This window comes from Hyperoodon ampullatus (genome assembly GCF_949752795.1).
Source record: "Hyperoodon ampullatus genome assembly, chromosome: 17".
NCBI lineage: Eukaryota > Metazoa > Chordata > Mammalia > Artiodactyla > Ziphiidae > Hyperoodon > Hyperoodon ampullatus.
This window is the reverse complement of record NC_136930.1, coordinates 7,335,643-7,350,596: the sequence shown is the minus strand read 5'-3', so window position 1 is coordinate 7,350,596 and position 14,954 is coordinate 7,335,643. Positions and strand designations below refer to the sequence as shown.

General features: G+C 47.4%; 1 protein-coding gene across 2 annotated transcripts in view; it reads right to left on the bottom strand.

Moving 5' to 3' along the window:
- Positions 1 to 14,684, bottom strand: part of CHD7 (chromodomain helicase DNA binding protein 7) — a 121,599-nt gene extending 106,915 nt beyond the window's left edge. For both annotated transcript variants that reach the window (XM_079722225.1, XM_079722226.1), the window contains exon 1: positions 12,824 to 14,684. In XM_079722225.1, the coding sequence (XP_079578351.1) occupies positions 12,824 to 14,512 (1,689 nt within the window). In that variant the 5' untranslated portion in view covers positions 14,513 to 14,684. The remainder of the gene's footprint in view (positions 1 to 12,823) is intronic.
- Between the last annotated feature and the right edge of the window lie 270 nt (positions 14,685 to 14,954).

Here is a 14,954-nt window from a genome sequence, read left to right as displayed (position 1 = left end):
TCTGGACATTAGACAATACATAAGAGGTTTTCCACTTACTTTTTTCTGATCTCACTTTTCAACCAATATTGTTATAAAACGCAAAAACCCACAGTACATAAAGTTTGAAGATGATAAGCCAAAGGGCCCCTTCCCTCATCTGCAAACAGGAGCAAAGACGCAACTGTGACCTTTCCTACAGAACAATACTCGGGCTCCAGCCTCTGCCAGCTCTAAAGTACCAGAGCTCCAAGCAGCAAACTTCAAAGAGGGGCAACAGTGTTATGAGTTGCATAAAAATCGTTTCCAAAGCTGTAGACCTCACATACTCAAAAATGTGGATCACCTTTTCTTTGGCAATGGTTTTAAAATTTAGCTACTAAATCAAACTACAACAAACTATTTTCTTTTTTGACTGTCTCACTTTAAAACATGCAGTCACTTTTTAAAGAAAAAAAAAAGAAGATTAGGAAAGGAAACAATAAAGTGGTACGACCCTCACAAACCAAGTGAGTTCAGAACTGCGGGCAGTGCTACTTCCCCAGGAACCCGCTCACCAAACAAATCCAACATTGCAGATTCAGCTCAAGGTGTGTGAGAACCCACGGTGAAGACACAGCAAGATGCCAGCCAGGACGACCGGATGAAGTGGATCGCTGCATTTGTGGTTAACAGCTGTAACTTTAGATTTATATTTAACCAAGTCAAGACTGACTATATATAGGTGTAAACAGAGTTCGCGGGTTAACCTCTTGGATGCTGGAGGGAACGCCAGCCAACTTCCCTCGCAATACAAAACAGGATGCTGGCTTCACCCCTGCCGCCTCAAGTTGCTGAAGAGATGGTTTTCGCCTTGGTTAAAATTGGGAAGAAATTAAACACTGAGAAAGAAATTAGTATTTTATCTATAGTATCCCATTTCCTAGAGATTCAATTAAAAAGAAAGACAGTAGCATGATAGCAATTTTTGCCCCCCCTTAAAACTATTAGGAATTTGTGTTTGCCCAACGGAGAATCTGATACATCGGTTTTTAGGGCACTGAGATCATGACGTTCTATTTTACACAACAAGGGAATGGTTTCCTACTTTATGGTGAAGAGTAGAAAAGGGGAGAAAAATTCCAAGAGCTCATTTCAACAACCACATTTACAAAAGTTAGAATAAAACAGTTAACGCTCCCTGAGGGCTCACTGCGTGTCCTGCACTGCGCTGAAACTTCACAGCCAAACTTCACTTCCTTTAATCCTAGTAAAAATCTTGTGCAATTGGTACAATTATCCTCAGCAAACTAAGGTTTAGGGACGTATCCAATTTTTTTACCAAGTCAAAATTTTTGCCAAGCAAAACACTGGAAGAGCGAGACTCCAATGCAGTTCCTGGGCCCTAAAACCCCGGTCTCCACGGCCCTGCACGCGCCCGTGTCCCCTCAGCTACCTCCTGTCAGCAGGGATGCACAGAGCCCAGTGAGGCCACTGGACCCAAGAGCAGGCGTGAGGCGTTTAAACTATGAGGAGAGAAGCTCTAAATGAAACAAGTAAACGGACACCTCTTCCCATTAACTTATTCTTGGAACTATATTTATATTTAATATGAATTATTATGCTAGCATCTAACGCGGCACAGCATTGAAAGGATTTCCACTCAAGTCTGCAACGAGGGAAACGTTAAAACCGATCTTATAATTTGGCTCATTTTTACTCTATAAGTGACTAGTTTCTTCCTTTTTTTTTCCCCTTCACCAACGACACCCTAGCTTAGAGACCTTACTTATATGAAAATATTGATTTTTTAACTTCCTTGCAGAAACTAAAGCTGCGAGCTTTAAGCTCGGCTCTAAGGACTAGACCTTTTCCAAAATCAGACCCTGGAATATTTCCTGCCTTAAGCTAAGTCTTCTACCATCATTTCAAAGTAAGAGGGACGCCTGGCTGAGTCAGAAGTTGAGTGATTGAAGACACTGAGCACACGAGCCACTGTGGCCTCTGACCCCAGCGTGAAGGATGGGGATGCTCCGTTAATGTCCCCAGAGTTTGGGGGACGACAGTTAAAGTGAAAAGGATATCAGATATTCAGAGAACTGTAAAAGTAAAATACTACCTAACTTTTCACCAAATCATCAAACTTTTTCCCTGAAGAACTCTCACTTATCTCCTTTAATCCATGGTGTGTCTCTCCACGTGTTTCACCAGCTTTCCTTTGTGAAAATGTCCTTGCAGTGTTAGAGCCGCCAGAAGCGGAGTTAGCTCAGTAGTGAGTCGGCCGAGTTAAAGCAACGCTAGCGCATCACGCTAGGTCACTGCCCCAGGGCCACGGCGTTCCACGGCTACTCACAGATCACCTGGAGACTTACAGCTGCAACTCCAGAGAAGGGAGAGTAACAGCGAAATGTCAGGATTAAGGTAAAATTCTCGTTAAGTCCCCACTGTCTATTTCTAGCCACCTCCATGGTGGTATTAAAGTTAGACCATCGCTTCATGCTGACATTTTGAGGTGTTTCCAACATGAACAGTGAAAACAAACACATCACAACTCTGAATAATCCCACAATTGTATATGATGTTTTTCTAAGTTAAAGAGAACGTTCAGACTATAAGAGTTTATCTAGAGGCGTGACCTAAAAATTGAACTTTAATTTCAAGTATTACCATATTCAGTAAGAACTCTAAGTCTAGGACTTCCCTGATGGCACAGTGGCTAAGACTCCACACTCCCAATGCAGGGGGTCGGGAGCGATCCCTGGTCAGGGAACTAGGTCCCACATGCATGCCGCAACTAAGAGTTCACATGCCACAACTAAGGAGCCCGCCTGCCGCAATTAAGATCCGTTGTAACCAAATAAATAAATAAAATAAAATATTTAAAAAAGAGAACTTTAAGTCTATATACTGCCCCTTCATTTATTTTATTTTTATTTATTTATTTATACAGCAGGTTCTTATTAGTCATCTACCTTATACATATTAGTGTACACATGTCAATCCCAATCTCCCAGTTCATCCCACCACCACCCTGCCCCCACCCCCGCTCTCCCGCCTTAGTGTCCATACGTCTGTTCTCTACATCTGTGTCTCTATTTCTGCCCTGCAAACCGGTTCATCTGTACCATTTTTCTGGATTCCACATATATGCGTTAATATACGATATTTGTTTTTCTCTTTCTGACTTACTTCACTCTGTACGACAGTCTCTAGGTCCATCCACGTCTCTACAAATGACCCAGTTGCGTTCCTTTTTATGGCTGAGTAATATTCCACTGTATATATGTACCACATCTTCTTTATCCATTTGTCTGTCGATGGGCATTTAGGTTGCTTCCATGACCTGGCTATTGTAAATAGTGCTGCAGTGAACACTGGGGTGCATGTGTCTTTTTGAATTATGGTTTTCTCTGGGTATATGCCCAGTAGTGGGACTGCTGGGTCAGATGGTAATTCTATTTTTAGTTTTTAAGGAACCTCCATACTGTTCTCCATAGTGGTTGTATCAATTTACATTCCCACCAACAGTGCAAGAGGGTTCCCTTGTCCCTTCATCTAAAAGTACATCCAGAAATATAACTTCATTAAAGTTTTGGAAAAAGAATGATCTGAAAGTCCTTGCGTATTCACTAGCATCTCAGGGAAATCCACCCTGAGATGCTCCTGACCCCCTACGATAAGCAAGAGGCAGGGACTTCACAGCCCACCAAAGGGCGAGGGTGGGATTCTTATGCTAAGGCTGCACACCTGTCCAGCTAGCCCACGACAAGGCAGGAGAGCACAAGTTAACAGCATTGGAGAAACTCTTAACCAGGTTTTTCCAACAGCACCGCTTGCACTGCCTTCAATATTCTCCAACTCTTTATGCCCACAGCCAAAGCAAACAAACAAAACAAAAATGCTCTTGAGATTACTATCTCTTACTTACAACTTAGAACAAGTGTTTTTGCTTTCACCCAGTTAGCGTTCAGGTCTAAGAATCCTCCCGAAATCTGTGGTACAGAATTATCTAGAGTTAGACTAAACACAGAAGGCAGCAGAGAACTGACCAAAAACGCTATAAAGCAGATGAGAAATATCACGCTCTTCACGAATGGGCATCAGAATGGCGTGTTTCCTTCAAATAACTTCCTGGGTGCTGATTTTGATTCAATCATTAAAAGAAGAATTATGGAAATCCCACCCAGTCTTCCCAGACCATCTATCTCTCTCATCACTCAATCCAGACCAGAACACAAGCAAGGAGAATCACAAGCACCTCTGTATCTATGTTGACTTTTTAAAATGGTGCCAATTTCTTGGCCTTTTGCCAACTTCGTTTAAGTTCTTTACTAGTACCTTGACCCAGTGCCATGGCCCAGTCCCTAGAAGGTCTATGTTTTTTACACTTAGTGAAGAAAAATTGAAACCTCACTCGTGGTGACGCATCATCACCTACTAAGGTTTTGCAAGGCAAAAGCACAAGTAGGGCTGCCCTGGTGGCGCAGTGGTTGAGAGTCCGCCTGCCCATGCAGGGGACACGGGTTCGTGCCCCGGTCCGGGAAGATCCCACATGCCGCGGAGCGGCTGGGCCCGTGAGCCATGGCCGTTGAGCCTGCGCGTCCGGAGCCTGTGCTCTGCAACGGGAGAGGCCACAACGGTGAGAGGCCCGCGTACCGCAAAAAAAAAAAAGCACAAGTAAAAGTTTGCTACTGACTTCGTTCGCTGATAAAGAGCTGTATTCAGTAACAAAGGAAGAATGAAGGCCATCTCCCCGTGGTTACTTAGAGATTATCTACAGACTGACAGCTGTAACTACAGAAAATAGAGACATATTAGAGAGCAAGATTAAGATGAATTCTCCACCTCAGGTCCAGCAATGCTTTTCCCCTAACTGTCCCCCTGAGCCTTTTCCCAATTCTCCTCCCCCGGCCAATTATCGCTCTGCAGTGCCAGAGCCTGCCTTTCTGAACGACTGATAAAACGAAGAAGAAAAAGCAGCAGAGAATAAACAGGTGAAAGGAAAAAGAGTGGAAGAGGCCAGCAGGGGCACGTGGCAGTGCATGTGTAAGAGTGAAAATGAAGGCTTTCTCCCTCATCCTTGGAGGACCAGTCTCATAAAGAAACAAGCATCAGAGACAGAGGGGCAAAGAAAGGTTGAGCTGGGGGGGTGGTGGTAAATAACTACTAAAAGGATCCAAAAACCACTTAAAACTAAAATCTTGAAAATGGCTGTAATCCACCTTTCTGAGAAAAATGTTATTTTTTTCCCCACAAGAAAACAGAAAGACAGCCTTCTTTGAAATCTAAACAAATGAAATTTCACTTTGATAATCTATCTTTTCAGGAACTGATACTGATACTACACACACACCCCTCCAACAATACATGTATTGTTCATATACTTAAAAATGCTACTAATTTCCCAACCTTACAATGAGGGTGCTAACACCTGTGCTGGAGGTTGACTGTTGTCATTAGACTAAACAATTTTAAATTTACTTATATGTGCATTAGTCTTGCTTACACTCTGCCTTGTTTTCCAAAAGAACTGGAAGCAACGGCTATGGAAAGTGTGTAGCTCTGCACTGTCCAATATGGCAGCCACCAGCCACATGGGGCCACTGGCTTGCCTTATGCAGATACAAATGCAGATGGCTCTGCCTGTAAGTACACACCGGATCTCAAACAGCTGTGTAAAATGTCTTTTTATTCTGATTATGTGTTGGAATATCCTGGATATATTTGGTTAATTAAATATATGATACTAATGTGTAGTTTCTTTTTTTTTAATGTGGCTACTAGAAAATTTAAAATAACACATGTGCCTCGCATTCACTGTTCCCATTATATTTCAGTTGGACAGCACTGGTCTACAACATAGTAGGTACACAAAGAAATGAGGGCCAGGTCATACCTAAATAACAAAATTCCCTGTCCATCTCAGTGAAGGCCTTGACCTCCTCCCCACCTTCCATCACACCGCCAATCTCTGTCCTTAACACAGTGCATGGCACATAACAGGCACTCGATAAATGTTTCTTTAATGGAGCTGAACGAAGGCAACCAAGTTACAAGATGAAAAAGCAGTAACTAAAAGTGGCTTCTTAAAAGTTAAGAGAACCCCCTGGTTACTTGGGACACCTAGCAGATGGTTAACATGCAGGCTTCGAAAGTAAATTTAAGAACGAACTTCTTATCACCTACAACATTTTTTGACAGTCACAGGAAACAATACCCTTTTACAAAATAAAAGCCACTAAGTCGCAAGGCTAACATTTAGTATTCGGCTCATTTCATGCTTTCAGACCGTGGGGTGGAAGCACAGATGGAGTGCGCTGCTTTTCTTTGCTCCAAGTCTGCACTTGGCGTTCTCCATTGTAACCCACCGAAACGCTGCCCTCTGGATAAACCAGCTGTGCTCGAGGGAAATGCAGGGCAGTGCTCGCTGAGCGGTAACATATACGAACAGAGGTGGTCAGAAGAGACACCTTCAGTCTTCGTGGACAACAGGAGGCTCTGGGAGCGCCTCACGGACCAGGGGAGTCGAGAGCAATTGGGGGGGACAGGCGTCCTGAACCCGCGATGTCCTGAAGACCGGCACGTGGGAGAGCAGCTCCCCGTGACAGCGCCGCAGGGCTCCCCCGCTCCAGCCAGGTCTAACCATGGGTGCCTGTCCCTGAACGTGGGCACGCTCACCACAGCCCCTGGGAGCCACTTAGGTCCAAACTGGGTTTTCTTCAGAGATGATCCGTTTCCCCATCTCCACCAGACGTCTTCAGGGGTGTGAAAGTATAAGTCTGTCCGGAGTAGTATTCAGAGAGGTACATCCACTCTCGATTCAAAAGGCCCTTTTCTCTACTTCTGAGCACAGTTTGCATAAATGAGGCATAAGATGCGTGCCTATTTTTCCCATAAAAATGTATTTAGTAGTTGCCAGTTACTCTGCTCATGTCTGCAATTCTGTATTTACCGGGTGAACCGAGAGGATTTCTCTACTTGAGATTTACCAGGAAAAGGTTTTCCCAGAAAGGCTATTTTTTAACGATATTCATAACACATCACGGAAAGACAGAGGACTGGAGAAGCTGCACCACTGATTCTTCTGGATCTGTTTTATTTTAATCTCCAGGGGAAAATTAGGAACAGAAATTACTACCCACCACCTCAATCTCAGCGGCCCTTTGAAAATGCTTTCTGCCTCTGTCCTGCTTCACCATGACTGTATCTCAGGACCAAATTAATGAGGGAAGCACAGACACACCCGAACTACACTGAATCCAAGGACACAATATTGCAGATCCTAAAAATCCCACCAGGATCTGCCCGTCTGAGAGCGTAATCCATGAATCTACCTACACCTGTGTAGGCCTGAGCAGGATGAGTTATTCAGAAGCTCAGAAATTCCCCTGGAACCTCGAAGGACAACCCACGTGACCAGTCTTCCTTAGACAAGCTCTTCAAACAAACAAAACGACGTGCTGAGCTCTCCTTCCAGGTGGTCCTCACTGGCGTCCACCTGGCTCTGTTCTCTGCTCGCTTCCGGCTGCTGAGGATGGTGCCGGCTCCGTCCACGTCCTTGCAGTGCACCCGTGGACCCGGGGCCTGGTAGGAGCATCCTGCAGAGGGGTCCCCCAGGCCCCGGCCCCACACGCCAGTGACGCTGAGGGACACGCAGGGACACAGGTGCGCTCTCTTCACCCTCACGGTTGCCAAGCCTTAAACCCTCTCCTCCTCCACCTTTGTGCATCCTCCTCTCAACTCAACTGACGCTTCCCAGCTCAGCAGAGCTATCGCCTGCCCCGGCACACCCTCCCAGGCTGGACCAGGCGCTGCCCCCAAGCACGCGAGCTCACCTCCGTGGTGCGCCTTCCAGGGGCTGCCTGCACCACCTCTGCCCCGACCAGCCCTTGCTCTCTCCCAGGGAGAAGGACGCGGAGCCTCAATGTCTGCTAACTGCTCCCAGAAGCCAAGGGAAGGAAGTGCCACAACTCTGACCGTACTTAACACTGGAACAAGTGCTTGACATTATTTCCTAAACTCTGCGACAAGCAACTGTAAACATCTGCCCGATGATAACGGATCATTTTTGAGTGCCCACGGCGTGTCTGACACCATGTTAAATTCTGAGAGACGTTATTGCTAATCTCTCCATGGCTCTAACCAGGAAGGTGTATCGCCCCTCATTTTGGAGAGAATGCAGTCAGGGCCTTGAGGTTAAGGAACCTGCCCGAGGTCGTGGGGTGAGAAATCAGCTGCTGGTTCTCCGGCTCAGGAACTGCAGGCTCCGAGACCTACGCTCCTGCCTCCATACCGGTGGCTCCCAGAGTGCGGGGCCTACGAGGTCAGAACCGTTTTTCATAAGGACCCTGAGATGTTCGCCGCCTCTCACTCTCTTTCTCTCCAGGCGTGCATGGGCTTGGCCAGAGGCTCCTGCAGACTGCACGCAGAAGCGGCTATTAGAATCCAACACTTTGGAAAATGTAAAACAACGTCGTTAATGTTTTGTCTTAGAAAACAGCTGCTTTTCAGTTAAAAATGCGATGTATGTTAATGCATAATGGTTTATTATTTTTACTGATTTTAAAAATGAGTAACAAATATTTCAAACAGTCCTCAGTTTAACTTTCTAAGACAACAAATACCAACACATAAAGTCCACATAAACGAAGGATCTTTGGAGTCACCAGTAATTTTTACAAGCATAAAAGGGTCTGAGATGCAGAGAAAGACAGACACTGTATGACTCCACTTACATGTGGGACCTAGAAAAGCAAAACAAGTGAACAAACATAACTAAACAGAAACAGGGTCACAGATACAGAGAACAAACAGGTGTCTGCTGGAGGGGAGGGCGGTGAGGGGAAGAGAAATCGGTGAGGGAGGTTGAGGTACAAACTTTCAGTTACAAGATAAATGAGTCACACAGGTGTGAAATGTACAGTGTGGGGAAGAGAGTCCACAATTATGTAATATCTTTGTATGGTGACAAATCATAACTAGACTCACTGTGGTGACCAGTTTGAAAGGTACAGAAATATTGAAGCACTGTGTTGTGTAACAGGAACTAACACAGTGCTGCAGGTCAATTATACTTCAAATACAAACAAAAAATTCACAGAAAAAGAGATGAGATCTGTGATTACCAGAGGCAGGGGCTGGAGGAGGGCGAACTGGAGGAAGGTGGTCGAAAGGTACAGACCTCCAGTTGTAAGATAAGTAAGTACCAGGGATGGAGTGTGCAGCATATAATAAGTATAACGAAGACTGCTGTATGTTACATACAAAAGCTGTTAAGAGAGGAGATCCTAAGAGTTCTCATCACAAGAAATGTTTTTTTCTATTTCTTTCATTCTGTGCTTAGATGATGGGTGTTCACTAAAGTTATTGTGACAATCACTTCATGATGTATGTAAATCAAATCATTATGCTGTAGCCCTCATACACTTTATACAGGGCTGTAGGTCGACTATATCTCAGTAAAGCTGGAAGAAAAAATTAAACTATAAATAATTTAATGATGGATGGATGGATGGATGGATGGATGAATGGATAGATAGATAGAAAAACAGGTCTGAGAATGGAAAGGGAAACCACTATCCTAATCAGCTGTTGAAACAGAAGCTAGGTTTTCTCCTTCCCTGTAAATTTTTATCAAATCATCAGGCTAGTCTGGAGCTTCCATTAAAGACTGTGTCCAGACAATGAACATATGGTCTGATGAACTCTGGCCTCGGTTCTAATATTTTCCTTTGCTGACTCTTTAATATAAAGTTAAACTGATCTTCAGAGATACTTTAACATGCGACAGAATTTAGAAAATATCTGTTCACTACCTATGAAACATCTAAAAAGCATAACTTCTATTTTTTTCAAAGTAAAAAACTCAAGATAAAACAGTCAATAAGCCTCTCTGAATGTGATAATTCAGCAAATTACATCAATATTTCAACTTAATCTGGTAATTTCCCTGCTACACAGCATGGTTTCAAACCACCATCCGGTCATACCCGAAATGCAAAATAATTTTAGTAGTTCTAAAGCAAAACAATCATAATAATAATAGATTATTTGCTAGAGTAGAATGTGAGTCAGTCCCAGGGAGAGCGAGGTGTTCAGGATTCTGTGACAGCATTGTGAACCCACCTCATTATCCTCACCACACCCAGCAACACGGGCAAAAAGGCGGGTAATATTTCCACAAGTCAAATTTAATGTGTCACAACTAAGGCTGTATTTCATAATATGTAACCTGTTCCTTAAAAATAAAAGTAATTTTACATTGTATTTAGTACATCTGAAATGACATGAATTATAAAGTACGGTTCGCACTGCAGGAGATCAGAAACTAAAAGCTAGAGGAGAATTCACGCTTAAGTATGCACCACAGGCTAGAGATCACACTCACTTGATGTGAGTATATTACCCTAATTAATCTCAACACCTTTGGAGATGGGTACTATTTTTCCTGTTGTACTGATGACGAATCTGGGGCTCAGAGAGGTCAAGCTGCCTGAAGCCACCAAGCTCGTAAGCAGCAGACCTGGAATTCAAACCCTTTGCTGATTTCACAGTCTGTGCTCTTCTCAAGACTTTATACTTCCCTAGTATGATGTGCAGAACCGAGTGCTTCAAAAGCTGAAGCGGATGCAAAGGTGAGCAGAAATAAGAAAGCAAATACCGTGCAAAATGTTTAAAACATGCAACTGAACTTATATAATAAAGATACCTCAAGTGTACTTGTTTGCACCCCTTAAACCGTTCCAAGTGTGTCTATGATGGCACACTCGAGAAAATGGAGCTGGAGAAAAAGGGAAACACACTTGGCGTCCCCCAGCGCTCAGGGACCCAGAGTCCGCCTACTCACATTCGTCCTCTGAAACACCCGCTGAGAAATCTGTGCTCTTAAAACTAAGAAACGCTGGAGGAGACCAACGATTCCCAACCAGGGATGGGGTTATAGTCACAGGGGGTCTGCTTCAAACTGTGCTTGTCCTCCAGGGAGGAGAGAAGATGCTGGGACCAGGAGAAGTCTGAGGACCACTGCTCTGAAAAGATCCCATGTTTAGTAAGAAACTTCCAAGGAGCAAGAAAAGAATCATCCCTGGAAACTAAGTCATGTTCATTTCTGCCCTAGGAGCCATCCAGGTGGGCCGAGGCCCCAGCAGCTGGTAGATGCCCTTTCTCACCCCCCTCCACGCTGTCCACGGTCTCAGGAGCCCGCTCCCATCACTGCAGGTGAGGCTCCCCAGGAGGGAAGCGGCTCTCTCCCGGGCAGCGCAGGCCCGGTGGCTGAGGCCCACGTGGTCCCCGCCCCGCTGACCTCAGGGCTCCTCCTGAGAATCTTCAAGTGTGCCAGACCTGTGAGGGCAGCCTTCCCGAAACCCCAACGAGTCCTGTGTCCTGAGGTCCCCAGGAGACCTTCCTGGCCTCCACTTCCCCAGTCCCACCAAGGCTGAAGCTTCTGAGTCTCCAATCTAAATGCCTCTCCACCCGGGATGCCCCAGGGGGCTTTGTTTCCTGACCCGACCCTTTTACTTGCACGTAGCTTCATTCCCTTCTGTTCCCATTCCCCAGTCCCTGATCCCAGGACCAAACTGTCCTCACAGGCCTGGACCACAGGCTCACAGTTCATCTTCTGGTTCCCTGGCTGTCCCCGCGCACTGTCTAGTTTGATACCGCTGGCTCCCCAGTGAAATCCAAATCCTTTACAACAGAAGATCAGAGCCCTACCACCTGGCCCTGCCCTGCAGCGAATTCAGCGTCCCGTGCCCCCTCTAAGGAACCACCCCCCAACCTGAAATGCCATCCTCGGTTCACACCCCTGGCTACGTCCTAGCCAGATTCCAAGCACCACAGGTGCGGCCTCTCTCTCTGAACACTTGTCACATAATCACGCATGGTCTTTTTACTACGCTTTATACTTTCATGTATTGGTCATGTTTCCCCAACTTGATTACAGGTTCATTAAGAACAAGCATTGTGCCTTACAGCTCTAAAGATCACACTGTGCCATCCATGTTCAGGGTTGCAATCGTAGTGGAAGATCAATGCATATTTCTGAATAGCACTCTGAATAATCTAGACATACAGACATTATTTTTCCTAGAGCTAGAGCACAATCGCCAACATTTATAATGGAAAGATGTGTATGGGAGTACTAGAGCTTAAAACCTACATCTGTCTGCTTATAAATTCTGTCGGATAAAATCCCAGCATACGAAAAGGAAGACTTCTGCTTTTAGTACTAGGTATCCAAATCTCTTAAGAGACCGCTTCGTGTGGCTTATCATTTACTGTGATTTTCTACAGTGTGCAAGTTAACACTAACATTCAACAACTAGTCCAATAAGTATTACAGAAGAACATATTTTGTAGCTTCCCAAAGGAAAAATAACAATTTTCTAAAAGAGGTGGGAGGAACCATCACAAAAGTATAAAACGTTGCTGGAAACCAAGTTTCGGTGTGTTTTTAAATCAGAGAGAGAGAAAGAGAGAGAGGGAGGGAGGGAGGGAGAGAGCACAGCATAGAAGAATAAAGGGAAGGAAAGAAACGTTTAGATCCAATGTGCGTCTCATCGCTGGCAGTGAGAACAGAGCTCCCTGCAGGCAGGACCCAGGCTTAGTTTTCTACGCACCCTCAGCTCCAGCACAACCCCGGGGACGGGAGGAGTCACGACTTTTTGAAAAAGTGAATAAATGCACAAGCCAACAGTGAGAGAGTAAAAAAAAAATAAATAAAAAAAATAAGAGAGAGTAACGGAAAACAAGTGAGATGCTGCAGCAGCTTACACGGCAGAATTCAAGGACCTCGGGACGAAGCAGCGTCCGGCGAGGCTGAGAGGGAGCCCCACGCGGCAGGGCGGGCAGGGCCACACCCCCTTACCTGCGGCACAGGCACTTTCTGCGGGGCGCTCTGGGGCGAGGGGTGGAGCTGTGCCCAAGGCTGGTGGTGCGAGGGCGGGGGCGAAGCCTGGTGGTGCAGGCCCGGGTGGGGCTGCAGCGGAGGGCAGCTTGGCAACTGCTGGAAGGCCGGCGGCTGCCCGGGGTGCTGCTGGCCAGGGAGCAGCCGGTCCTGGATCGCCTGCGGGTCTGCGAGGCCGACGCCGGGACAACCGTTGGCTCTCAGGTGCCCAGCCAGCTCCCTCGGCGCCGGGGACATGCCCATAAACGGACGGGACGGTTGCATGTTCCTGGGGCCCATGTTCCTCTGTCCGATCCCCATGGCGCCAGGGGGCTGGTGAGACGGCTGCGGGTGAGGCATATTTGGGTAACTGCCGACTTCCATCGGGATCCCGGCACTTCCGGGCCGGACTTGCGGAGGAGGGGTGCCCGCCGGGTTACTCATTGCTTTCATGGGTGACATGGGAGGCGGAGAGGCGTAAGTTCCCTGAGGCTGCGAAGGGTGCATAGTTTGCGTGTTCATTTGGTTAAGGGAGCCGCTGGGGTGGATAGGCTGCTGGTGCATGAGTCCTTGGCCACTGTTCGATGGGAATCCTACAGCGTTGGGGTATCTTGGGACGGACTGGTTCATTGGAGTATTATTTGTAAGGCCTAGATTCTGATTCATCCCTGTATTGTTAACTAATCCCTGATTTAGGTTACTGTAAGGATAGCGAGAATACTGCCCTGAGTTGTTTATAGTAGGTGAGGGGACGGTCTGGCTCCGAGAACTAAAGGTGAGGGTCTGCGGCCTCACGGCCCCTTGCGGGGGAGGGTTGGGGGAGAACCGGGGGCTGTGGGCGACGGGCTCCCCGTGGAGAGCGGCGGGGGGGTGGTGGTGGAAGGGCTGCACCGCGTGGCGCAGGCTCGGCGCCACCCCGGGGCTCTGCGGGGGCACGTGCGACAGGTGGCCGGGGCCGGCGATGAAGGGGCTTCCCTGACCGAGGCCCTCCTGGCCCGGCGGAAACTGGCCCATCCTCGGCTGCGGCTGCCCGTGCTGCTGCATGGAGAAGTCCCCGCGCGCCAGGTAGCCGCCCAGCTGCTGCAGGTGCGGGGCGTGACCCTGCGCGGGGGGCCCCGACGGGGCTGCCTGGGGCTGCGGCGGTGGCGGCTGGTAGGGGGCTCGGATCTGGTCCGGCACCTGCACGGCCCGGGGAGCCCACATGGAGCCGCCGTCCACGAAAGACTGCCCCCCGTGCCGCTCGTTCGGCAGGCCGGGGTAGACACCCATCTGGCCGCCGCCGCCGCCGCCGCTGCCACCGCCGCCGCCACCGCCGCCGCCAGCCCCGTGGGGGACCTGGGGGACGGGCGGGGTGTGGTACTGCGAGTGGGGAGACGCCAGTCCGTTCCCAGGGGCATTGCTCATCATTCTGTTCGGCTGGTCCATCAGATGCATCTTTTGCTGCTCGAACTGATTATAGTGATCGAAGTGGGTCAACTTGGTTTGATTCTGATTCGCGGACGGATGGTGGAGGGACGGCTGCAAGGAGGCAAAGCCTTGGTCTATCGGCATCTGCTGACCCATGGGATTCACGGGATTTTCAGGGTAACCACATTCTCCCAGGCTTTCGAGGCCTTCGCTGAAAATATTCCCATCCTCGCCGAAAAGACTCATCATTCCTGGATCCGCCATCTCCTCCCAACACACGGCTCCTCCAGACCAGAGCTCAGGAGCTTGTCTGTGCTTCACTTCACTGAGGGTTTGTCCTCAGAGCCTATAATCCTTGACTAATCTTCTTCATGTCACTCCATATTTCTTTAATTCTCCTGGACCCTGCAGTGTCAGGCAAATCTGGATAGAGGTCCTGGAAGGGGAGCGGGAGGTGGGGAGGAGGGAGGAAGAAAACAAAGAATTAGGAACAAATGATAAAAACTGCCGGCGCTGTACGCAGTTGAATTTGGTCTCCATCGACAATACTGATCTAGCCCCCTCACTGAGCTCTATTTTATAAATCTAGTTCGCTTTAAGAGAAACTCATTAGCTTCTACCAGAAGCATTATTATGATCGGTTACTCAGAAAGCAAGCAAAACACTAACCTTAACCTTAAATTAATCCATTCACTCCACTTCCTCA